The 26,487-nt window shown below is 47.3% G+C and overlaps 1 protein-coding gene across 1 annotated transcript in view; it reads left to right on the top strand.

Moving 5' to 3' along the window:
- The window catches only part of LOC144756263 (complement factor B-like), a 531,456-nt gene that overhangs the window by 366,371 nt on the left and 138,598 nt on the right, over nucleotides 1-26,487 (top strand). Inside the window, exon 11 of the mRNA XM_078645908.1 lies at nucleotides 18,434-18,531. Within this exon, the coding sequence (XP_078502034.1) occupies nucleotides 18,434-18,531 (98 nt within the window). The remainder of the gene's footprint in view (nucleotides 1-18,433; nucleotides 18,532-26,487) is intronic.

Below are 26,487 nucleotides of genomic sequence, written 5' to 3'. Positions count from 1 at the left end.
ACCGCTCCGCGTTTGACTTTATCCAGCATCCCCCTGACGTTCCATGTAATTACTCGCAGGGACTCCTCAGGGAGTCGATGCATTGCCTCAGCCATAATCAAAGGGGACCCACCAAGGAGGCCCTCTGCGCCAACACCACTCATTGCGCACCAATGTCAACCTCTTTATAAACAACACGTGCATTCCCCCCCCTTTACCCCAAAGCCCAAGTACAACAAGAAAGGCAACATCCGCTTCCTCCCAAACCCCCCAACCTCCCCCCTCCTCACTCCTTCCCCTCTCAACAACTCGCACCCCACACCCCCCTCCCCTATACCTCATGGAACTATGAAGTACCTGTCGCGGCATGGGTAGACCCGAGCTCAAAACGGAGAGCCCAAGACCAACCATGCCAATGGATCCCAACTCCCCAATCCCAAAGTCTCAATTCCCCTCCCCTAACATCTCCCACCGTAGTAGGAGAATGGCAGCCCCTAATGGGTCCTCCCCGAGCTATACTCCACAACCCAGCCCATGTTCAAGAATTCAGTCTCGAATCAACGTTGAGGCATTGTTGGCGTATTCAGTCTATTGGGCCGCAGCCGCACCATCCCCGGCCATCTGGGCCATACCACCCAACTGGGAGCACAGAGTACCTGAGGTCTTCAGTGATCACTTCCAGATTGGTCAGAGTCTTCTGTTCTGCCGCTATCATGTGTACCAGTGGCAGAAGCCGACCGCTTACGTGATTTGGACCTCCGATGTCTCCTGCTCTTGGCCGTTCGGTCACCCCGCTCCTGCGATGACCCCTGCGAAGAGCCCGGGTTCAATCCCGGCTGGGCATGCGGTCTGAGTGCCACAGTTTCATCGGTCCATTTGAAGAGCTCCTCCGGTAAATCGAATAACAGCGTTTTAGACTGAAAAACCACCCTTAGGCGAGCCGGGTACAGCAGAGAGTATTGGAGGTGCAGGCCTCTCAGCTTCGCCTTTGCGTTCATGAAGGTTTGACGCTGTTGCTGTACGAGTTTGGTATAATCCGGAAAAATCATGATCTTTCGATTCTCGTATAAAATAGCATCCCTGGTTCTTGCTTCCTTCAGGATGACATCACGGTCGTGATAGTTCAAGAGTCTGGCTATTACCGCCCTGGGCCGTTCTCCCTCCGGCGGCCTCTGCGTCAGGGCACGATGTGCGCGTTCTACAAGAAAGCAATTGGAGAGAGATCCTGGGGGCAACCAGCCCATCAGCCATTGAGTAAGAAACTGTTCCATGTTCCCCTTCTCACATCGTTCTGGAAAGCCAATGAAGCGAAGGTTGTTTCGACGCGCGCGTCCCTCCGCATCCTCCGCCCTGAGTGCTAGGCCCTTCTGCGCAGATTCCATCGCCGCCATCCTCTTTTTCAGGGAACCCACGTCGTCTTCCACCACCGAGATTCTGGATTCCGCCTCTGTAATCCGCGCCACTGCATTCCGCAAGTCCTGGCGCAGCAGGGTGACCACTGCGCCCACCGCGCCTATCTTGGCATCAAGCATATCCCTGGATTGGGTGATGGCAGCCATAAGTGCAGCATTGTCCGGCCCCCCTCCTTGTCCCCCTCCCGAGGGTCCGGGGCCCCCGCTCGGTCCCGTAAATTTATCAATGGTCGGCTGCTTGGTGGGGCCACCACCACCTCCCCTGGTCATGGTCGCCAACCTCCCAAGGGCCGCCAACAGCAGGCGCAGCCGCGGTCCAGCACAGGGTCCTCTATATCGTCTGTAGTCTCTGACCCCCTCAGCAGTTCTCCCCCCGCCACGGGGTTCAAATATCTGTAGCTCCTATCCGGTACTGGTCCTCGGGCAGGCCAGGGCAAGGCCCGGGAACGACACCCCAGATGTCAGTAATCGTTGCGTCCCTCACTCCACCGAACTGTCTCCAGCACCAGCCACCACTCTCAGACAGATCAGGGACCCAGGCGGGGGGGGAGGGGGGGTTACTCACAGTTCGCCGACAGTTTGGTCCCCCATCCATAGAGGGCCAGCAATGATGCCCCAATCTGCCTCGTCAGGGCCGCCTCCACCGATCACAGCCCAAGGGGCCACCGCCGGGGCCCAGTCGAGGCAGTCTCCCCCGGTGGCCTCTGAGTGGGGACCATGAAACTCGAGGCCCCGGCTGCACCAGCTCTCCAAGGCCGCCGCGTCTGATCGGGCGGCCCGCAGCTGCCAGAATCTTCCCTCTTCAGGCGGGGCCCCCGGAGGGTAGCGCCGGCTCCCCCGTCTTCAGAGCAGCCAAGATATGGGGCAATCAGCGGATCGGCCGCACTGCACAGACACTCCCGGGCGGGAGGCGCCAAACTCGAGGCCCCGGCTTCCCTGTTGCGTGCTAGGCCGCTCGCCTCTCACCGTCTCCCAGCCGCGCTCGACAGAGCGGGAGCCCCACGGGCCGCACCGGAGGAGCCAGGGAACCTACAGCAGCGTTTGCCTCCCTTCGGCTGTGGTGTGCCAGCTCGGGGACCAGGATAAACTGCCGGATAATGAATGGGCCGGCGGGAGCTCTAGGAAGCTACGACCGCCATCGCCGCTCGCGAAGCCACGCCCCCCAAAACATATTTTTGACTATTGTTTATTTTTATGTATAATGAAAAATGTCCTAACTGTTGTAACGAAAAGTTTAAATTCTATTAAGGACTCGGAGGCGGTGCTCCGTTGTGACCGAAACCTGATGATCCAGGCAGTCCTGCAAAACTGGAGCACCAGGACGGAGAGAACTTTGGATCTGGTGCCTCCCATTTGATTGATAAACCGGACCGATGACATGTTGTCCATTTTGAGGAGGACGCACGACTGGATCAAATCCTTGGATTCAAAGGACCCGGACAAAATTTCCAGACAGTTGATATGTAACCTTTGTTCATCTGGAGACCACATTCCTCTTGTGGTATATAAATAAATAATACCGGATCTAGGTTTGACTAGGCATAGCAATAACAGATAGCTCAATAAATAAGAGTCAAGATTCGAGGTAGTAGGAGTTTGCAGGTTTATTACAGCATAAAGGACAGGAACAGGACAACCTGCATAGGAATAGGATGGCAGGGCCCGGCAGCTGCCGGGGCTGGATCTGGGATGAGCGCGCTAGCATTTAATAACAATACACAAGTATATATAGTAAAACAGTTGCATTACAGTACATATGATAGGCGGAGCGGTGGGTGGAGCAAAGGGTGTGACGCGTAGCAGTCGCGAAAGATAAGGGTGAAAGTAGGTGTAACAGGGCGTATACATAGACATGTGATGCAAACGTAACAGAATATGTCATGAATGGGGCGGAAACATGGAGGGGGCTACCTAAGGAGCCGGGACCTCTAACCTGATGGTGCGCGCAAACTGGCAATGACGTGTTACTAGGAGAAGCTGGGGGCTACGAACTCTGTGCTAGGAGCAGAGACTGAAGTCTGGAGAGTCAGGGCGACATGTACCTAAGCAGTATCTAGTATCTGATGTTTAGAGAACATGTTGATAGAATCCAAAAGCTATCGGGGTAAAGGCTAACAGACTCTAAGACTGGAGCATGCATTATTCTACATGTAGTGCGTGATGAAGAATATTAAATGACCATTAATACAGTATTTCTCTTACATGGAGACGTAAAGGCTAGACAATGACGGAAACTATTGATGCGGTTCAGTAGCTTAGGAATGCAGAGAAGGAGGACTGGACTGATAACTAGGATCATAACATACTCTTGGCAGACTCAGAGGCAGAGCCAGGCTGAACCGGGCACTGTGAGGCAGGAAGTAAGTGAAGGGTGAGTGATACAGGTGGGGCTGTATCGCTCCTCAGCGAGGGCTCAGGAGACAGGAGCTGAATCTGGTGTCCGGGCCCTTTTGGGGCCTAGGAACGGGGACTTTACAATGAAATAACGTGCACACTGAGAAACGTGGCAACGTAGCTTTAAATAGGCCTGATATTCGTAGTATTCACGAGAACTGGAAACTGGCATACTAGAGATGGACACAACTGTAATTGCATCATTAATCGAACATGGGGAATACAAATGCATATTAATCATGCACAGATAACATATGATGGAGGACGCGTAGGGACACAGAACATGGCAAAATTTACTTTTCCACATTCCCTCCTTGTCACTACGTTTCCATCAGGAAACATCAATATTCATGATACCATCTATCATTTCATACAGTATCATTTGCTCGTCTCGAATTTTCTTGGAACGAGATTTAGAACGGGGTTTGGGACTAGGAATACAAGAGGTAGCACAAATGCCGCAAATCGCAGGGCCACATTGTATACAGAGGCAGCAACTGAATATGATCGCTACTGCAATACCTAGAAAGGACAAGACCTTCCATCCCCAGGCGGAAATTATATTCCAGAACCAACCGGACCATGTCCAGGTGCCTGGATCTTGGTGTAACAGATGGGCAATTTTATGGAGTCTGGTTATAGCTGAATAAACAGACGGCGCGTTATTTGGAATGAAAATGCAGCAACTAGATCCGATGACTCTACATGCCCCGCCCCTATCGGCCAGTATGACGTCAAGGACGAGACGATTTTGCAAAACGACAAATCTCATAGCAGATTGCTCTTCAGTTAAGTTACCTAGAGCAGAGGCAGTCTCATTTACTACAGCTTCAAGGGTTCTGGTTAACCTACGGATTAGCTTACTGTTCTGGACAGGTCCTATAAAGAAGAAGAAACCTTTATTAAAATCTGTATACTGTTCTAGAGTGGTTTCAGTATAATCGACAATTGGGGACTCGATCTCCCTTTTATGTCTAATGTGTACTAGATGTGTGTTTCTGTGATAATCAGATGGGGCTAGGAAAACAGGTGGCAGTAGGAAGGCAATGTAACAGGTTCCCTCCCAATCGAGGGGCAGACGAACATATGCAGTCTGACCACAAATAAAATAAGAATGACGTGAAGCTTTGAAAATAGATTTCCCACTGTCACTATACTTGACAATAGTAGTACAATCACTATGTCCTACATGTACGGAACCATTATTTCGGACACATAATTCGCCTTTGACTGGTAGTACTGAAATAGCAGGTAAGTCTGGAGTAGTATCAGACTGAACATTCAGGACCATAAAATTCGAAGAATAATTACCTAAATTGTAGACTTCATTTTCTAGATCTAACCCGGTTCTGTGGGGAAGACCTTGCTTGTCTGGAAAACATGTACTGTTAAGAAAAGACATATCTGTTGAGGATGACGTTAACGTGGACCATGCTCCACACGAACCATTATGTGAAAATGGATAAGGAAAGAGTGGCAGAACTCCCTTCGGTGTCTGGAAAGGGGGGAGTCGACCACACACCCAACAATTAGTGGCATTGCTGGTCTGGTGTGAGTAATGTAACATGCGGATAAAAGAATTGTTACGCATAGCGAGGCGGTAAGAGAGTTCATGAGGAGGCAGATCACTAAACGTGTGCTCTACTGTAACATTAGAAGACTTATTTACATGAGAAACTGGAAAATACAGGTAAAATGCATAACTGGTGCAGGAAATCATAATGCTGAGAAATAAAACGAAACTTAGAAAAATGATACATCGGATTGAGTTTTGACTAACTCTCTCACTATGGGGGTCTATTTTATACATGTCAGAAACCGGTCTAACAGTTTCACCTAGGGGAGGACTTAGACAATCAAACTGGCTGACTTATTTTACTAGACCTTAGTTTTAATTTATACTCCTGTTGCGGAGTTGTCTCTAACAGGGAGGGTGCAATATCATTGTCTTTTGCGGGACAGTCCTTAAGAATAGTACTTTGGCAGTCTTTTAAATCCTCGGAAATGTTCTTTGAAACTGGTTTCAATCCATAAAACTTTTTGATATGCGAAAGATGCACCCAGCCTTTGCGTCCCTCCAACTTCACGGCTGTACGGGTGGCCAGGAGGACCTGTCGGGGCTCCTTCCAGCGAGGCTCCAGCGGACTTGAACGATCAAAATTTCTCACTAAGACCATGGATCCGGGAACGATTTCATGCTGTGCCACCTCGGTATTGTCTGGAAATGCGGCGGCAACCTGTGAACGACAAGAGTTGAGGGCAGACATCAAGGAAGCTAGGTAATCTGTCAGCATATTACTTGAAACATCGGTAATACTTCGGGGTCTAGGAGTACCCCACATGTTAGGGGGGCGGCCGAAAACGACCTCATACGGGGACAGACCTGATCTGGAATGTGCGACCATGCGCATATAGAACAGGGCGACCGGCAGAGCTACTAGCCAGTCCACACCTTTCTCTTGACATACCTTGGCGATGCGAATTTTCAGGGTCTGATTATGTCTCTCTACGAGACCGGCTGCTTCAGGATGGCGTACACAATGGAACTTCCACTGGTACCCTAACAACAGGGAAACATGTTTCATCAATTCAGATGAGAATGGCTGGCCGTTATCAGAATATACGACTCTAGGGAGTCCATAACGGGGGAAGAACTCACGAACCAACTGCTTGGCAGTAGTCGTGGCTGTGTAATCTGGGACTGGATATGCTTCTGTCCACCTGGACAAAGCGCATACAACTACAAGGACATACTTGAAACCTCGACATCGCTCCATCTGAATGTAATCCATCTGGAGGACTTCAAAAGGGTGGTCAGGAGGCTGGAATCCACCTTGTTCCACCGGGACACTTTTACCTGGATTAAACTGACAACATATCATACAGGTACGGACTTTCTGCTTGGCTGCAGCTCGTAAGTGTTTGTTGAACCAAATGTTCTGGATACTGTCTAACATAGCTTTTTCCCCTAAATGTGCTGGACTATGTGCGGTATTGATAATGACTTGAACCATAGAGTCGGGGAGAAACCATGTGGCTTTACCCTTCGTTACCCATCCCTGATCTGTCTGGACCCCTCCTTGTTCGGACCATTTCTTGATTTCTTCAGGAGTAGCATGTAACTGTATGTCTATGACATCTTGTGTAGGGTCTTTAACTGTCATACATGTAGTCGGATCTGGAGTGTGTGTCGGTGTCTTATTAACTGGAATGTCTGGTGTCTGAGCTGTAAGCTTGGCTGTGCGATCTGCTAGATCATTACCTTGAGAAATAGTGTCAGTAACTTTCGTATGTGCTTTGCACTTCATGATAGCAATGGATGTCGGTAAGTGTATTGCATCTAACAGAGCTTGAATAAGGAGACCATGCTGAATCTTGGTTCCATGAGAAGTCATGAAACCTCTCTCCTGCCAGAGCACTCCGAAGTCGTGTACAACTCCATATGCGTAACGTGAATCTGTGTAAACATTAACTTTCAGGTTCTTGGCGTGTATGCAGGCTTGAGTCAGAGCAACTAGCTCTGCTGCTTGAGCAGACAGGGTGTCAATACGGTGTGTTTTAATAACTTCAGTGTCAGTAGTCACTGCATACGCGGCTACTAGTTCACCTGTACTTGTTCTCATGCATGAACCATCCACATAAAGTGTCAGGTCGGGATCTGGTAATGGAATATCTGTCAGATCTTGTCTTGGTTTTGTCATGATGTTAACTACTTCCACACAGTCGTGTGTGGCAGGATTCGATGTAACTGACGGTAACAGTGTAGCAGGATTTAAAACGTTGCAGCGTCTGATTTCTATGTGTGGCTGAAACAGTGTCAATTCATAACCTGTTAAACGTGCAATTGTCAAGTGCTGAGTTTGTGTTCGGTTTAAAAGAACTTCCACGGAGTGTGGAACTTGTACTGTCAGAGAGTGTCCTAAGACTATTGAATCACTTTGTCTGATAGCTAATGCTGTGGCTGCAACTGACTTGAGGCACGCAGGCAGAGCCTGGGCTACAGGATCTAATGTGCTCGAAAAATAAGCACAGGGCTTGTATTGTCCTGCTTGATCTTGTGTGAGAACAGATAATGCTGTACCTTCACGTTCAGTGACGAAAAGTGTAAAAGGCTTACTGTAGTTCGGTGTAGCTAGAACTGGGGCTTGGCATAGGGCTTTCTTTAACTCATTGAAACTAAGTGTATGTTCAGATGTCCAAGGGAGGACAGTCGATACGGCTGCCTCCTGTGTCGTTAACTGTATCAGTGGTTTAGCTAGAAATGCATACTGAGGAATCCATTGTCTGCAATAAGAAGTAAGGCCGATAAAAGCACGTACCTCCTTCTGGGTCTTGGGCTGAGGAAGACTCGCTATTAACTGGATACGATCTGGTGTCAACTGCCTACCCCTCTTGGACAGTAAGTGGCCTAAATAGATCACTTGCTGGACACAGAATTGAAGCTTCGAAGGGGACACCTTGTGCCCCATCTCGGCTAGGAAATACAAGACTGTAAGTGAGGCTTGCTCGCAATCACGTTCAGAACGGGCTGTGATCAGTAGATCATCAACATACTGGAGCAGGGCAGTGTCAGTTGGCATGTGAATGTTGTCTAGTTGTCTCTTGAGTGCTTGACTGTAAATACTAGGACTTTCTGTGAAACCTTGAGGAGCGCGTGTGAACATATAGCTCCTTCCATTTAAACAAAATCCGAAAAGAAACTGGCTGTCTGGATGAATGGGGACACTGAAAAACGCGTTCTTGAGGTCTATGACTGTAAAAAATGTGGCTTCGGAATCAATGGCTGTCAATAGGGAAGAGATATCTGGGACAACTGGGTACTGGGGAATAATACATTTATTAAGTTCTCGAAGGTCAATCACTAATCGATATACTGGAGGTGCATTTGGGTCAGTACGTTTCATGACAGGAATGATCGGAGAATTACATACATTGGAGTCAGTTTCTATAATTACTCCTTGAGCCATGAGCTCGTCAATAATTTTGGATAAGGCTGCTACAGCCTCAGGTGGCAATCTGTACTGTCTGATTCGTGGCAGGACTACACCTGGCTTGAGAGTCACACGATGGGGTGTGATTTGCATATAGCCAACATCAGTTGGGCCTTGCGCCCATAGATGCTGCGGAACATTGGACAATCTTGGATCAAAATCTCGTAATACATAGTGACCCTTGAAGTCACGTAGGAACAATCGTATTCCCTCGGGGGAACAGCATATAACTGCACCTAACTCTTTCAGTGTTTTAATGCCTAATAGATTTTCTGGACATGACTTAGTAAGTAACAGATCAGTAGTGCGGGACAATGGACCTACTTCTAGAGTAACTGGCTTTGATATTTCATTTACAATAGGCTTTCCTGAAAATCCAAGGGAAACATTTCTAGAGCCTGAGAGCGGAGCCCCTGGAACTTCGGCGTGACTTAGAGTGGTCCTACTTGCCCCTGTATCAATCAGAAACTTTCTGTCTTTCCCTAGTACTTGACTGTGAACATAAGGACCCTCTTGATCTACAGGTATCTCGATGAGAGGCAAGCCTACCTCCCTCTCTAGGCTGTTTCATGAATACGGTTGATACTCTGGATACTCTGACTGAGCATACTGATACATCTGCTGTGTAACATGCTGTGTTGCAGCGATGGGCTGCGGTACAGTAACTGTCTGTGGTGCATTCTGTGGCTGAGGAGTCTGTGTAACTTGTTCTTGTCTAGGCGGACGTGGTCTTTCTTTAGTCTTACCGGTAGCTATGTTGTGTTTCAGAACTGCACACTCGTTTATAAAATGACCTGGCTGTTTACAATAATTGCAGTTCCCTTTAACGGGAGCTGCAGGATGACTGGCTTGATTCGGACCCCTCTTCTGACTGTCTTGAGGAACAGATTGTGCAACTAGTACTTTCATTTTTGTGTCTTTCATACGTTTTCTCTCGTGTTCTTGCTCTTCTCTGATTCTATTCTGGTGATATTGAAGCATCTGTAACATCTGGGACGGGGTATTAGCTTGCCAGGTACTTTCGACTTTCAAAACTCGGTTTTTAATTGGTGGACTTGAATTCTCGACTAATTTAGTAACAAAAAGGTGAGGGTATGACTCGCTGCTTGTCTTGAGGCCACTGTTTATGGTAAAACATTTTTCAAATCTAGAATAATAATCACTAGTATCTTCATCTTGTTTCTGTTTTACAGGCTGAGATTGCATCCCAGTCTTCCTTTTTAGTTGTTAATAATCTGGGTAAGACTTGAATCAATAATTCAGGTAATTCTTTACATTTCTCTCCAAGACCGGTACCTGGTACTCGTGCCTTATCTTCAGCTTCTAGAACTGCCCAATCAATCTTTTTCTCTCCCACCTCCCATTCTTTTTCTTTGAGTTTCTCATATACCCCTGCGGGCAATAGGACTTTTAACATTTTAATAACATCTGGATACGTGTATTCTCCCATACGGAGCATGTCTTTTAATTCTCGGTGGAACCCTGCTGGATCTTTATCATGACAGGGAATTAACTTTTTCATCTCTAAGAGTTCCATCTTTGTAATCGGGGTGTAAACAAACACTCGTTGCATTTCACCACCCTCTGTCTTAACTGGATGCACTTCTCGTAACGGATTCTGTCTGTCTATGTAAAAGGGTTTACTTTCTGGGGGTGAGACATGAACAAAATGCGGGTTCAGAAACATACTATATTTGTGGCGCTGTTCTAGAATGACACTAATCAAATCGGTACCTAAACCTTTCCATCTATACTGGAGTAACTCGTTCAGGATATCGTGTAACGGACCTGGATCAGAATGTTGACCCTCATACAATGTAATGAGGTGCTGAATCATATACATACCCGCCAGTCGCTGCTCGGCTGGGGGCATTTTCAGAAACATTTGTGCCACTATTTCGTCTGGAAAAGTGGTAGAATCAGTAATCCATCGGACTGCTGATCGGACTAGTTCTTGTTCATGCATAGTACTTAACTCGCTATAACCGATTCGTGATTTCAGAATGTGATCGGTAGCTTGAAATACTTGTTCTAGAGAACCTTGTTCTAGTGCTGGAGGATGAAAAGTTGACTTGTGTTCTAGGCGTAAATGGCGATCTGGAAATCTAGATTTTCCTACATACGCTATCCTGGCGGGATTCTCGTCCTCTACCTCTTCCGCAGAGTCATTTTCTTTCTCGCTTACTTGTGCTGCTTTACGTTGATCATGTAACCTTATTATTTCCTTACGAATTTTCTTGTACATACTCTCTATACTACCTATAGTTCTATGCTTACCGTCGGCTATATTATCACTCCACCTTGTCAGGATTTTCATTTCGGCTTGATCTTTGGTCGGATAATCTTGTTCTCTTATTAGACAATTAATCAGAAACTTTAATAGCATGAGCTGGACTTCAACTTTTCTTTGGCACATGACGTCACTAATACTTTCTGGATCATTCCCTGTACGGATGAAACGATATATTCTGTCTAGATCTTCTTTCATATCTGGTAGGGTGTCCAAATACCCGGTCACCCGTCTTACACGTATAGAATATAGAATCATACTATCATCACCTGTGACTGGATCATAGCGACATTCAGTAAGGACTCGTCGGATATCTGCAGCGGACTGGTATTTGGGCGTACGTTGTGACGCACATTCATGTAACTCGGCCAACGTTTTACGTTGGTGTGGTGGCGGGGTACCAGGAGGACCTCCCCCTGCGGCCCCTAAACCAGAATCATCGACTGATGCTCTTCGTACTAGCGCGGCGGGAAATTGAAATGCGGGCTGAACTTGTATGGCGGGCTGAACCTGGGGGACCGTAGCAGGTACTGCAAGGGGTGCCCCGGTGTCAGGAGGAGCAGGAAGTGCCTGATTTACAGGGACTGGCGGAGCAGGAACAGGATTTGCATATTCCGGGACTGTGTCGTCCAAATAGGACGAAATGAAAATATCAGCTGCGGTCGGTTTGTGACGTAGCTTGGTCGGAACTAATGGTGGCGGCAAATTACTGGATGCCTCCGGGGTCGCTTTTGGCAAGCCCTCGGCAAGAAGAGGATACATACCCTTAATGAGGGCGTTCCTCTGTCTGTCTGATTGTTCGGTTTTAACTCGTTCACCTATCTCGATTAATTCCCTTTCTTGGGCTCGTTCTAAGGATTCTCTACTTAATTCTGACTTTCTGATTTCTTTTTCGGTTCTTTTATGAGATTCTTTGCGCCATAACTCGATGGCGTCTTTCTGTGACTGTCTGGCTTTCTTTTTCCATAATGCTTCTTCTACTCTCATGATGCACTCGGCATCCCACGTACCTGATACGGGCCATCTATACTTTTCTTCCAAACCTTTGGTATACTCTACCCATAAATCTAGATACAATATGGCGCTTATGCCATGCTTCTGATACATGAAATGACCTGGACTGTCCCTAGGCGGAACAGGAACTGCTGCTTCTAGCAGACCTTTTCTGGTTTTTAACTGACGCAGTTTTGAAAATAGCGGCATGACTGAACTATAATCTGGACACAATACAATACACAATAAACACGATAATTACTTCACACTCATACCACGACATTAAAGTACATGAAGAACATTTAAAATAACAGTTCGAACAGAATACTACCTGGAATACGGAAAACAGAATACATGAATTTTCTCGAGAACAGAACTGACTAGAACAGAAACTAGATGCACTGCTGAAACAGTACGAAACTCACCGGTCTCATAAAGAGACACGTCGGGACCCGCATCCACCGAAGTGGACACTTCGTTTTGTGGGTCTGTGTACCACCAACCCACGGACCAGAGACAATTAGATTGACCCTGTCTAGATACTACCCCAGCAACGGTACTCACCGGGCAGCAAGAACGGAAAGCCTCGGACTGGACTGGACTGCTTCGACGCTGGACGGACGAACTTCGGACTGCTGTTACGGGTGGGCCTCCGGATACCTCGGACCTTGGACTCTCGGCTTGGGCTCTGGTCGGGACTCGCCGCGTTCCTCCACCGCCTCGTCTGGATGCTGGACCGCCACCTCCGTCTCCTCCGTGGGCCTGAGGGATACTTGAAGCAGAAATATCTGCACGTGCACGGTATGGTTCCGTCACGGCTGCAGAGGGTCAGGGGGCCGGCGTGGCTTCACCGGCGCGTGGGGAAAGGGCAAGTACCTGTTCGGGCGCCATTATGTGGTATATAAATAAATAATACCGGATCTAGGTTTGACTAGGCATAGCAATAACAGATAGCTCAATAAATAAGAGTCAAGATTCGAGGTAGTAGGAGTTTGCAGGTTTATTACAGCATAAAGGACAGGAACAGGACAACCTGCATAGGAATAGGATGGCAGGGCCCGGCAGCTGCCGGGGCTGGATCTGGGATGAGCGCGCTAGCATTTAATAACAATACACAAGTATATATAGTAAAACAGTTGCATTACAGTACATATGATAGGCGGAGCGGTGGGTGGAGCAAAGGGTGTGACGCGTAGCAGTCGCGAAAGATAAGGGTGAAAGTAGGTGTAACAGGGCGTATACATAGACATGTGATGCAAACGTAACAGAATATGTCATGAATGGGGCGGAAACATGGAGGGGGCTACCTAAGGAGCCGGGACCTCTAACCTGATGGTGCGCGCAAACTGGCAATGACGTGTTACTAGGAGAAGCTGGGGGCTACGAACTCTGTGCTAGGAGCAGAGACTGAAGTCTGGAGAGTCAGGGCGACATGTACCTAAGCAGTATCTAGTATCTGATGTTTAGAGAACATGTTGATAGAATCCAAAAGCTATCGGGGTAAAGGCTAACAGACTCTAAGACTGGAGCATGCATTATTCTACATGTAGTGCGTGATGAAGAATATTAAATGACCATTAATACAGTATTTCTCTTACATGGAGACGTAAAGGCTAGACAATGACGGAAACTATTGATGCGGTTCAGTAGCTTAGGAATGCAGAGAAGGAGGACTGGACTGATAACTAGGATCATAACATACTCTTGGCAGACTCAAAGGCAGAGCCAGGCTGAACCGGGCACTGTGAGGCAGGAAGTAAGTGAAGGGTCAGGGATACAGGTGGGGCTGTATCGCTCCTCAGCGAGGGCTCAGGAGACAGGAGCTGAATCTGGTGTCCGGGCCCTTTTGAGGCCTAGGAACGGGGACTTTACAATGAAATAACGTGCACACTGAGAAACGTGGCAACGTAGCTTTAAATAGGCCTGATATTCGTAGTATTCACGAGAACTGGAAACTGGCATACTAGAGATGGACACAACTGTAATTGCATCATTAATCGAACATGGGGAATACAAATGCATATTAATCATGCACAGATAACATATGATGGAGGACGCGTAGGGACACAGAACATGGCAAAATTTACTTTTCCACACTCTGGTGGAGAAGTCTTCACATTGAGTGCCCCAGCCTCACCTTCTCATTTCTGTCTCTTATGACCATGTCTGGGGCGGAGGCAAAAATTGCCCTGCCGTTCCACACGTCTATATGAGCCAGCCACGTGTGGATCTTGTTGCACGCCTCGTCGCTCAGGGCGACCATTTGAGAGTAAGTGCGGCCCCTGCGCAAATGGACGTCCTTCAGACGTTGAAGGGCGCAGTAGTGACAGATGGCCTGAATAGATGAGGAGAGGAGACCCAGCAGATGAGCGATCTGCCGAAGGGAGACCCACTGCCTGGCTTAGGTACACCTCAACTGGTGACGAATCTTCATCATCTTCCGAGATGGGAGACTGGGGGTAGCTGAGACGGTGTCTATGTAGAAATCCAGAAAATCTGCTTTCTGAGAGGGAGTCAACAAGGACTTGTTTATGACGAACCCCAGGCTCTGCAGGAGATCGACCGCCAACTGTAAGTGGAGAAACAGTTTCCGGGGACATGGACTCAGCATGAGGATATCGTCTAGATAGATAGAAACACAATAAGGCGAACACACTGAGCCTGAAGGTGCTCCACGACCGGTTTGAGAACCTTGGTGAAGCACCAAGGGGCGGAGGAGAGCCAGAAAGGCAGAGTAGTAAACTTGAAGATTTGGCGTTGCCAAAAGAACTGCAGAAAAACACCTGTGTGACTGAAAGATTGGGATCACCAGTTGTAAGTCCTTGAGGTCGAGCCAGTCTCCGGTGTGCAAAACGTCTTGAAGGAGATCAATTCTCTCCATTTTGAAGTGGCGATATACTAACCACTTGTTGCATTCCTGAAGATTGATGACCGGTCTCTGGCCCCCGTCTGTCTTGTCGACCAGGAAAATATTGCTGATGAACCCCCACGGATGGGGACCTGCGTGGGTGATAGCCCCTTAAGAGAGGAGGGCTGCAACCTCTGCATCTACCAACCCAGCCTGGAAGTCTGAGAACTGAATGGCACATGGGCAGGAATCTTGCCTGGGGAAGCTGTGGAACTCTATGTGAAATCCCAGGATCGTTTGTCCCGGGGTGGGGGGGTTTGGAGATCCCCGGGACGGCCTGGGTTTTGCGGGAGGGGGTTGAAGAGACATGTGTAGCACCCTGCACTAATTGAGAAAACCCTTATGGTGATTTTAGTGGTCTTAGACAATCTTAGAAAGCTCTCTAAGAGGTAGCTGTGGAGAGCAGCCTTCTGGCGTAGTCCAGAAGGAGTATAGAGCAGCTTGTTTGACCAGATCTTAATCTTATTGATAAGGATTAAGTGAAAAAGAACCACACAGTGTATTTATAAAAATGGGTATTTATTATAAGACACTCACTAACACACAATGGTATCTCCTATTCGGAGAAATAACACAATGCAAATAAAACCAGGTAAGTAGCACAAATGCACATTGGTCACCTGGTGGGACACCCGAAGTAAATACGGAGGCCGTGTGCAGTGTAGAAACACAACTGCATACTTAATTCAAGTCAATAGGTAAGTCGCGGCTGTCATTTTAAAGAAGAAGGACCCTTCCCAGTGAACCCTGAAGAAACCCAGTGGAAGACAGAAGGTTGGAGAGCCACCCCAGCCGTGGATACTCTAGGAACCAGGATAACTACACCAGGGAAGTCGGAGGCATAGCTGGGAAGAGGCGTCTGAAACTGCTGTTGAATTCAATGGAGGACTTCAGGAAGATGTTGTTGAAGAAGGTGAAAGTATCCTGTGGAACCCTACGGTGGATGCAAGTTGAGAAGTACCTGCAAGGAGAGGGGACAGGGTCTATGCCACTCATGAGTGACATAGACACGAATACCCACCGAGTTTGGGTGATGCAGGAGAGATGATGATGACCTTGGAGATGGCAATGACCTTGAAGCTGTGTAGAACAGGCGACGCTGTGGAAGTTCAGGAGCCGTTCACCATCTGTCCCATGCCGGATGACAAGAGCTGAAGGGTCAGTGTCCGTCAGGAACACCAACAAGCCTTGGCGACCGCAAACAGCGTGTCAAGGAAAAAAGGTGCAGAGTTAGGACCAGCAAGGTCCAAATGACTCACCACATGCAGGAGATTCGGAGTAGGCCTCAAGCAATCAGAGCAGCCCACTGGAGTCAAAGCCGACCCTCAAGAGGACCCACAGGCCGGAGGCACAAGAGTCGCAAGAGGACCTCAAGCAGCTCACCAAAGATGCAGGCCCACGGTGCAAGAGATCCAGTGAGGACGAAGATCTTGGTCGTAGGAGATACTTGAGGCTGGAGCTTCTTGGAGCCTGAAGATCTCTGGTGAAGAGAGCCATCAAGCCCTGGCAATAGTAAGATGATGTTGTGCACAGAGGTTTAGTTACTGCGGTTTCGACGAGGGATACTGGCCTGAAACTCGGTGAGAAGACAGTGCAGGTCTCGGGGGAGTTGTAGAAGCATCACCACCTGTGTTGCTAAGCCTTTCAGAATCAGTGGGAGCCCAGGAGCAGAAGAACGGTCAGCTTGGTTGTGGTGCTTGTAGATGCAGGGAAGGACTCCTTCACTTCAAGGGAGATTCTTTCTGGTGTCTTGGATGTCCACCGGCTTTGAAAGGATCCTGTATAGGTCACAGGCACAGACTTTGCAGCAGAAGAGCAGGATGACGAGACCAGGAGCAGCAGGAGTCTTCCCAGTTGCAGTCTCGGAGCCCAAAGCAAAGTCCAGCAAAGTCCAGAGCGCCCAGGTGGTCGAAGATGAAGTGGTGTCTTGATATCAATCTTTTCTCATGACAAATCCAGGGATCCACCCATAGGTAAGCCCTTAAGGGCCCTAAGGAAAGGGTTGGGACAATTTAGCGGTACCTCCCAGAGGAGGGGCCAGACAGTGGGGAGGATGCCCCGATGTCCTTTGTCCAGTTTCGCGCCAGAGCAGGAGCCAACTGCTTCCCTGAGCTGGTTTGAACTGGAGTATGCAAGGAGGGCACCAAATGTGCCCTTCAAGCAGTCTCTGGTGCTGGCAAGCGCCTCCACCCTGCCCCATCACACTAAATCCTGTCTGGGAGGTGGTCACACCTCCCTGTGACAGGATATCTATTATTCGCCTTCTCTTGCTCAAGCTTGGCTCAGCAGCTCAATTGCAGAAATATTTCTCTGGTTCGCAGCAGCCCTAGCTTACTGTCTGGTTCTGGAAGACTGGTACTGGGAGCCCTGAGGACCTCCCGGAGGATCTTTACATTGCCAACATGTTTGATACCAAGCATGACAGGGTTCATTACAGCCAGTTTAGCGATAGTCATCGCGTAATGACGCATGGCCACTCTATATGTAATGGCTGATGCACTTACAACCCGGGAGAATGGACTCCGAAGCTTGTAGGGGTGCCCTGCTCATGCAGGGGCACCCTCGCCCTTATAACCGAGCACCCAGCCTTCAGGATTGAAAGGCCTGCCTTAGGTGACTTATAGGTATTAAGTGTAGTGACCTCAGATATAGGGAAACCTATATCTTTCGTAAGTGGTGCTACCTATGCCCTGGGTACCCTACACTCGGGACTTATAAGGGTACACCGGTAGCCAATCTGGGGGGTAGTTAAGTACTTACCATAGCCAAATTAAGGGGAGAAAGCACAGAGACTGAGTTCCTAATTAGCAGGATCCAAGTCAGACTAGTCTGCAACAGCATAACACCAGGCAAAAAGTGGGGGTAACCATCAAAGCAGATCCTACTTTCCTACAGTGTGAGCCTCCTTCCACTGTTTCAGACGTGTATCTCCTTTCTGGGCTCACCATACTCACCACCCTCACCATTCTGGTCCTTCGTACCCAAGTTGCAGTGAAAAAACACCATGCTTGTTGTGGAAATTGATCTTTCAGTTTCTGAAAACATACCCCTCCTTTTAGAGTATATCTTTAGAAATGAAAGAACCTATACTGGTCCACCATAGTCATTGAATGGACACTGGTTGACACTGTGTTCACTGAAGCGGCTCCTGTCCGGCAACTAGGAATGGCTTCGGTGGCAGGAACTGCATTGGTAAAAAAAAGATGCTGAGCCGGTGAGAAACCTTTGGGGGCTCACTGTACTCTTCAATACTCTAAATGAAGTCCATGCTGTGTTGGTGAAAAGGACAGAAGATGTGTTAAGAGCGAACTGGTGGGTTATAAAGTGAGACATTCTAGTTGTATCCTGTTGGGTATGCAGTGTGCATAATCAGCAGTTTAAGGTCATCAGCATGTTGAGCATCTTAAATATTGTCTCTACCTTGCCTCCATTATAATATAATTTTCTTTTTTTCGCCCATACACAGATGAGGATGCTGCCTTGAACATGTGTGGGATGGCAAAGCAGTATGATGAGGCGCGAGCTGAGGAAAAGAACCCCTGGCTTGTCTCCATCTCTATTACTGTGAGTCTGCAGAGCTATATGCTGTATTCTTTGTGCCCGCGCCTGCAATGCATATTAAAACATCCAAATGTTGGGCCCTTTATAATATGCACACTACCCTAAAACGTCTCTTGGTATTGATGGCAGACTTGTAAAAGATATTTACCTTCCTTACTATTGTCAGTAATCATCAATCACATAAGACTCTTATCATCATTTTACATAGATTGGTGTGTGTATTGTGTATTGGACTTGTAAAGCGCACGGCTGCCCGTAAGCGTCCCGGCGCTTGCTTAGGGAACCCGTCCTGGTATTCCCCTGTGAGAAACCCCCGGCAGGGTGTCCACAAGGTGAAAGCCAGGCATCCCGCCGCGAGGGGCCGTAGTGGAGATTAAGCAAGCTATTGCCCAGAGTCGCAGAGTGTGACCCCGTGAGTTGAGTAGGCACCAGAGTGAGAATTGTCGAGTCCGTGGAATTTTTTGAGCCCGAGACCCGCCGAGGCGGGGAATTGAACCCTGGTCCACCATCGATCTGAGCTTCCGGGTCTGCCGCCTCTAACCACTGAGCCACGCTTCTCCACTGGTGAGGTATAATGCTAGTTTGATGCATCAGCATGGGAGATCCCACAAAGATAAGGCTGTATCTTCTTTACCGTCCACTTAGACACATCTGACTGCGTCACTTAGATAAAGGAGTGAGGAGGGGAGGGCAGGAGATTCATGGGTTCAGTGGCACTGCCAGTCTCTTCCAGGCACAAACAGAAGGTGGATTTGCAGGAAGTGGGCCATGGAGTGTTGGACATGCAGTGGTGGCAGAGAAGGATCAGGGGAGAAACACTGCTCAAGCAGGGGATGGAGGATCAGACGGAAGTGTGGGACTGGTGGGATGGGACATTAGGGGGGGGAGGAAGCGGGAGCGAAACACGTGAGGAGGGGTGTGAAAGGATAGTCACACCTGCAGGAGGACATTGGTGATTACCAGTTAAACAAGACACTGGAAGGTGAATCAAATTGGCTGAGGGAGATTAGACATACATCCAAGGGATAAATCACATATGATAAAACACACAGGAAGGTGCTGAAAAGAAGGACATTCAGAAAAGGGAAATGAGAGCAACCAACCTTGTTACTTATCTTAGGGATATACCCTACTTCTACAAATGTATGCCGCCTAACTCTATAGTACAAGGACTCAGTCCGATGTGCATGGTATGAGGAAGATGAGTCTGGTTTACTGCAGATCTGCACTCTGTCCTGTAACACTCAAGCATCTGTACTAATAATGACACAATGTATGTTTAAAAACATGTATTGTAGTAAATGCACGGTTAACCAGGAGGCATATGAAACAGGTTGTGATTAGAAGGGTTACCATGAGAGCGAACACCACAAACTTTCTGTCATGGTTCTAAGCACTAGGTTTGCTACTCCCTACACCCACTCTTATCCTCTAGTCTGTGAGCATGAACATTAAACTAATGTTTCCTGAAGGAAAAGCGTCATAATTGTACCTCTGCCTAGCTAAGCACAGAGGGCCTCTGTGTTATCAGGCCTACAGCCAGCGGCAAGGGAAGGAAAAGGAAACCTTCTGGTAGCAGAGTTCAGGCGAACTCGGTTTCAGCTCCATAGGCCCAACCTTGGTCCAAGACGGACAGCGGCCGATAATCTGGAATCGGACTTCGTTCTGGACATCTCGGGTGAAGACCTGTCTCATCTAAATGGTCATATCTCAGGGTTTACATAATAATTTGACCTTGACAAGTAAGACAAAGACGGGGTAGAAAAATCCAGCCAGAACCAGTATGCTTCACTTGTCACCCATGTGTACATATCATCGTTATATCTCATATGTGCAAATCAGGTTTCAGGTGGCCAGAGTTAACGTTGGCTCGACAATACCCAGCAGCTTTTATTTCATAAGTGTTAGATGTCTTCAATGTGCTCCAACAGGAAGGAATGGCAGCCACCAAATGACCTTCAGACGCACAAAGCCCCATAAGTCACTGTTGAGTCACTGTGAGCACAATCAAGGACCACGGGTTGAGGCTTGCAAGAAGAAGGCTCTGGAATGGTGTACATCACACTTGGACTGTACCACTCAGAATTCCAATGTGTGAAACAGGGGGTGCCTCAGGGGTCTGCACTGAGCCCCAGTATATTTAATATCTGTTTGAGGCCATTGACCCTTTTACTCCGTCAGCAGGGGATAGCCCTAATAAACTATGCGGCTAAAATACCCAATTGATGATATCTGTTGACTCTGAGATGCCAGCACCTTATGTGTACAATTATGGAAAGGTTGACTCTGAATGCTCTTAAATTTATTGAGGATAAAAAAGAGGTACTATGTTGTGCAACAAATAAGATGCCACATGCACTGCTTATAGAGTTTTGGATTCCAATTTTCCACAGACCACTGCTAGAGATTTCAGGAATCTTTTGGTCTTTTTTTGACAATGGTCTTTCATTGACAGCTCATATGATTAGGCTGGCTTCAAGGTACTTTCATTAATCAAAGTGGTATGAAAGCTGCTACCTCTGCACGTACCCAGCTGAACATAGGCCCCTGATCATTCAAGCTGCATGGCCTTATCACACCCATGACATTTATCGGCCTCTTTGGCATTAAAGTCAAAGTCAAAAAAGGCTTTATTTCGTTAAAAATTATCATAAAAGCTTCACAATAAAAATACACAACTTCATTTGGTTAAAAAGAATAAAAGAGAATTACAACAATTTAATTACATTAGACTTTAAAAATCATGGTTTTCAGATAAAAGAAGCGTATCATAGAAATTTGGTTAAAAAAGAATTAAACATTTTCTTTAAGCCTTTTACTTCTGATGCACCAGGCCCATGATAACAATTTTGAAAGGGTACAAACATACAGTGGGCGAGAGTCTGACATTAAGATGCGTAATGCCTCAACATGGTGCCTAGTCCCCAGCATGTGGCACAAATGCTTAAGCCATTTTCTTCTTGGTCGGGCATACTCCTGGCATTCAAACATAAAATGTGCCACTATCTCTTGCTTAAGTGAACACGAAGGGCAAAACTCTGTAGTATGTACTGGCGGTTTCCACCGAGATGTAAAGGCATACAATTCTGAATTTAAAGTACAGGGTCCTATCAAATGGTTTCTCGATAATGTCAAGATAGAGTTCCCGAATTGGTAAATCCTTGAATTTCAAAAAATCCTCCGTCAATCTGCCCAATGAACGGTTAGTGGTCCGTTCAATCAGAATCCAATTCCAGTACAAAGTCTTGAGTGTTGCCTTTGGTGGAGATGCCTTATTTGCCCAAGCTTCACTTAAGATCAAATTACACAAAAGGGATTTCATGTTTCTTAACCATTTAATTCTATGCCATCCTGGTAGTGACATCATTTCAGAGAGCCCTTTCGCATATTTGGCGAGCTCCGGGACACGCCACAACCGGGCCCAAAGGAGTAGGGGCCAGAACTTTGCTAGATCTTCAATAGGTTTACAACCTAAATCGAGCATTAATGGGGTCGTAGGGGTGCCTTGTGGAAGTGACATAATGGCCTTACAGAACTTCCTCTCAGATTTTAACAGATCGTTGATATTGCATGAGCCCCATAGCTCTGCCCCATAGAGAGCAGAGCTAACTCCCCTTGCTGTATAGATATCGATAACAGGGGCTACAGGTCTTATAGCACATAAGCGTTGCTCCTTCAGGAGAGCCCCAGTTACCCTCTTATGGGCTAACAGCAATTTATCTAAATGGGGGGCCCACTGCATATTGTGCGACAAGCGGATGCCCAGGTAATCAAATACGTCTACCCTCCCCAAAGGTACACCATTCAACTTAGGGGGGCGTACAGGTTTTTTGGGGGAATTCATCACAAGATATTTCGTTTTGTCGGTATTGATTACCAGGCCCCGATCCTCACAAAAAGACTGAAAGTTGTTAAGGAGTTTTTGAAGACCCATAGGGGATTTGGACAGGAGGAGCGTATCGTCGGCAAAGAGAAGGGTGGGGATGCGTTCTCCTGCCAGGGATGGTTCATCTGAAGGATCTTTCAGCAGGTGCTCAACCACTCCGTTGATATACAGGGAGAAAAGGGTGGGAGCTAAAACACATCCCTGGCGGACCCCTCTCTCTACCGGGATACTGCTGGTTTTTTCCCCTCCTGCGCCCCATCTTATCTGTGCAAAACTATTCTCATGAAGCCTTACAAGTAAGGATAGGATGTAGTGGGGTATCTCCATATCAGTAAGGACTTTCCAAAGGGTCTCCCTAGGTACAAGGTCAAAGGCAGTCTTTAAATCGATAAATGCGAGATAAAGACTGCCTTTGCCTATGACCACCACCTTCCAGTACACTAGCATCAATCTAAAAGCTTGTTCTATTGTGCCAGTGCCTACTCTGAATCCTGCCTGGTAGTCAGAGAGGATGTTATTCTCATTAATCCAGTCCAGTATTCTGGCCAGCAGTACCTTTCCAACTACCTTTTGGCTTATGTCCAGCAAGCTTATAGGTCTGTAATTGGATGGGTCGTCGCTGGCACCTTTTTTAAAAATAGGGACGACCTCCGCCCCTTTCCAGGATGTGGGAATCGGTGCACCCCTACAGATGGCAGTAAGCAGACAATGAATAAGTTTCCCCCATTTCTGTACATCTAAGCGCAATACGTCCCCGGGAATACCATCCGGACCAGCCGCCTTTTGTGGCTTGATGGTGCTAATAGCATACTCTACTTCTTTTATTGTGAAGTCTGAGTCTGTTAGATTTTCCTCCCGGTTCATTTTGGTCGTAATTGGGGCCACTACCCATCCCTGATGTTCATAGGGTATATCTAGGATGTTATGCCCGGATTGACGGGTGTATAATTTGGAGAAGTGGTTGACCCACACTTGGCTATTGATGTTACATGTTATGAGGTCACTATCTGGTCTGTTTCTGGTTCTGATTGTGTCCCAGAAACACCTTGAATCTTTCTTGGCACTTGCCTCTTTTAAAGTACACCAGAACTCTTCTTCCCACTCCTTTTTTGCTCTTACAAGTGTTCGGTTGCACTCCTTCCTAGCTTCCTGTATCTTTGGTTGCGATTTGCCTTTGACAGCCTCAATCAGAAGGGATTTGGCATGTCTACATGCAGATGTATACCAGTCATGCTTACCCCTAGAGCTCCGAGATTCCATATTCCTCCCCACACGCCCCTTTTTCAGGAATATGTCCCCTATGGACCTAAGTGTATCTTCAAAAATAAGTGTCACCCTCCCTGTTGGCAAAGCTGGATTAATGGTATCCAGTTCCATTTGTGAGTTCATAAGCAATTCATTGATTGTTTTGAGTTTGGCTTCGTCAGCAGAGATGTTATTCCACTTTAAGCGTCTCCCACAAGTAGAGACGGAGATTTTTTGAGTATGTTTAGGGGACTTTTCAGCTGATTTATCAGGCCAGGGATTTGTTAAAGATAGGGAGAGTGAATTATGATCACTTTCTATCGTGGGTAAGACTACCATGTCCTGCACTAATCCCCATAACATAAAATCCAGCAAAATATAATCAATCCTCGAGGTGTGCTTAGCTCTATTATATGTGGCAGCACCCAATGGGTCTGATGGCGTACGACCATTTGCGGCTCTTAGGCCAAACTCTAATGTACGAGCATTTAGCTGGATCGCACAAGGAGACCATCTTTTAATCGGGGGAATGGTTAGAGCCGGAATACCCCTTCTAGAGTCATCCTCGCCCAGGTCCAGAATGTCCTCTGAGGAGAGTGGCTCATAGGTGCAATTAAAGTCACCCGCAACAAGGATTTGGGCACCCTCAACATTTTCTCTTAGTTCTGATTCAAGGGTGGTTACAATCGGGGGCATAGACCCATGTTTGGTACCTCTAACATATATATTAAACAAATCAAAGGTTGATCCCCTGCAAGGCCCCATCAGAGAAAGTCCTAAAATATCTGGACTATTGATGTTCTTGGGTTTTATACGGCAATTAAGGGAGATGCTTACCCAAGTAATCAGACCCCCCGATGGCCGTCCCTTCCCATTTTTATGTTTTTCCGCAGGCACAGGGCATCCTAGAGGGTTTTGTGGTCTTCCTCATATTTCTCAAAGTCAAAGAGAGATAAGTAACACTTGGAAATAGACTGTTCTTAAGCTTGTACTAACGATGAATCACCCACATACAGTAATGGGAAATAGAGGCGTCAAATTAATGTGAAGAAATATTGGTACCTTCTTCGGCGTGATAGTAAGGTTGGGGGGGTGGCCCAGCCCAGCCTCTTCTGGCCTCAGAGGGCCGTAGAGGGCCCGCCCTTTACCCGGGCTTAGCCCCGGGCGCTCCCGCGCACTCCCGCGACGCGGGTGTGACACTGCCTTATGCGCCGCCTGGCGCGATCTTCCTTGCGTCTCCCGCCGCTGGGCAGGGCGGGAAACGTAGTCCAGGGACCCCCTCCGCTCAGCGGCCGCTATCGGTGTAGGTTGCGGCGGCGGGAGGGGGGCTAAGGCAGGCACCAGGTTCCAGGGGCAAAGAAGGTAGATGTCAGTCCAAGCGGTAGCTGTTGGCCTGGGATTTGGAACAGGGGTTTCTACAAAGGCATTAAAGAACATCCATTGGCTACTGGAAGCCAAGAGTATTCTTTTCAAATCTCTTTATATCGTTCACAGAACCCTGCATGTGATGTCTGTTTACCTGCAGAACAAGTTTATTAGGTGCAGTGAACCGGGGGATGGGGGGACGGGCGGGGCATTTTCAACACCGGCCTCATGTCTGTGGGATAGCTTACCCTTACGCAAGACTGACGATCCAGGTCATTTCAGAAAGCTGCTTAAAACGTGGTTGTTAGCTTTGGAATGGATGAAGGCAAGGGATGCCATCCCCTCAGGTTATAGCGCCAGGACACCTGTGTATGCATTTGCTTGCTTTAGAAATGAAATAGTAAAATAATATGAATAAAGTGTTCATGAGCTACTCTCTTTCTTTAAATCCGTCAAGCCAACATGTGTTTTGTCAGGCATGTTCCGCTAGTCTTCATTAGGGTTTAGTATCTTGGGGCTAGGAAAACATGCACGAAATACATAATAAATAAATATAAAAAATGTAGGCATTAGTTTGAAGAAGGCATGATTAACTATGGATTTGGTGCAGTGTGCATTTTGAATGCTATCAAAATGTGTAACCCACTCCGAACGCATGAACTCGTTAGTTAATTTGTGCACAATTCCGTGGTGCTTTTCTCTGGGATCACTCTCACATGGTAACCTTGCACTTGACATAGCACTGTGGGCCAATAATGGAAATGACCTTAAGTAAATTGTGACCTATATTTAAGACATACTGTTACTCTCATCAACCTTGTACAAACGGTGGTTTAAAGGCTGAAACAATTTGGGAATCTGGTGATTGTGTTGATACTTTTTACATTTTTGTTACATACATTTATTATGTATATTGTGCATGTTTTTCTAGCCTTAGGAGGTCCAGGTGAGAAAGCATGACGAAACACGTGTTGAGAGTGCTTTTATAGCATGATTACGGAAGTGATAAATTTAAGACTTGGTGACATTATTGATACTAAGCCCTGAGGAAGTCTAGGTGAGAAAGCTTGACGAAACACGTATTGGCTGGATGAATTAAAGGAAACACAAGAACAGTCCACGAATACTTCTTGCAAGGTCCTTCACTGTGGTCCTTGAGTGTGCTCACAGTGACTGAACAATATCTCATATGTGTGCCAAACGACCCTGAGATGTAGATAACTAGGGCATTTCATCCAGACTCTGTGTCATTAAAACATATAAATAGCCAGTGGATAGAAGGTTGGGGGTCACTTGCGTGCCCACAATTCAAAGGCATAAAATAAAGCATATGTCTAAAAAATGTAGCCAGCCTGGATAAAAATGCACTCACCCCTAAGAATAATGCTTTGCCTTTGGTATTTCCATGGATTGACACGCTTGTATGAACATGTGCCATGGCATCAACCCATGACCCTGTAACT

The sequence above is a fragment of the Lissotriton helveticus genome, chromosome 5_1 (assembly GCF_964261635.1).
Source record: "Lissotriton helveticus chromosome 5_1, aLisHel1.1, whole genome shotgun sequence".
Classification (NCBI taxonomy): domain Eukaryota; kingdom Metazoa; phylum Chordata; class Amphibia; order Caudata; family Salamandridae; genus Lissotriton; species Lissotriton helveticus.
The sequence above is the reverse complement of the archived record's forward strand: the minus strand, read 5'-3'. Positions and strand labels throughout refer to the sequence as shown.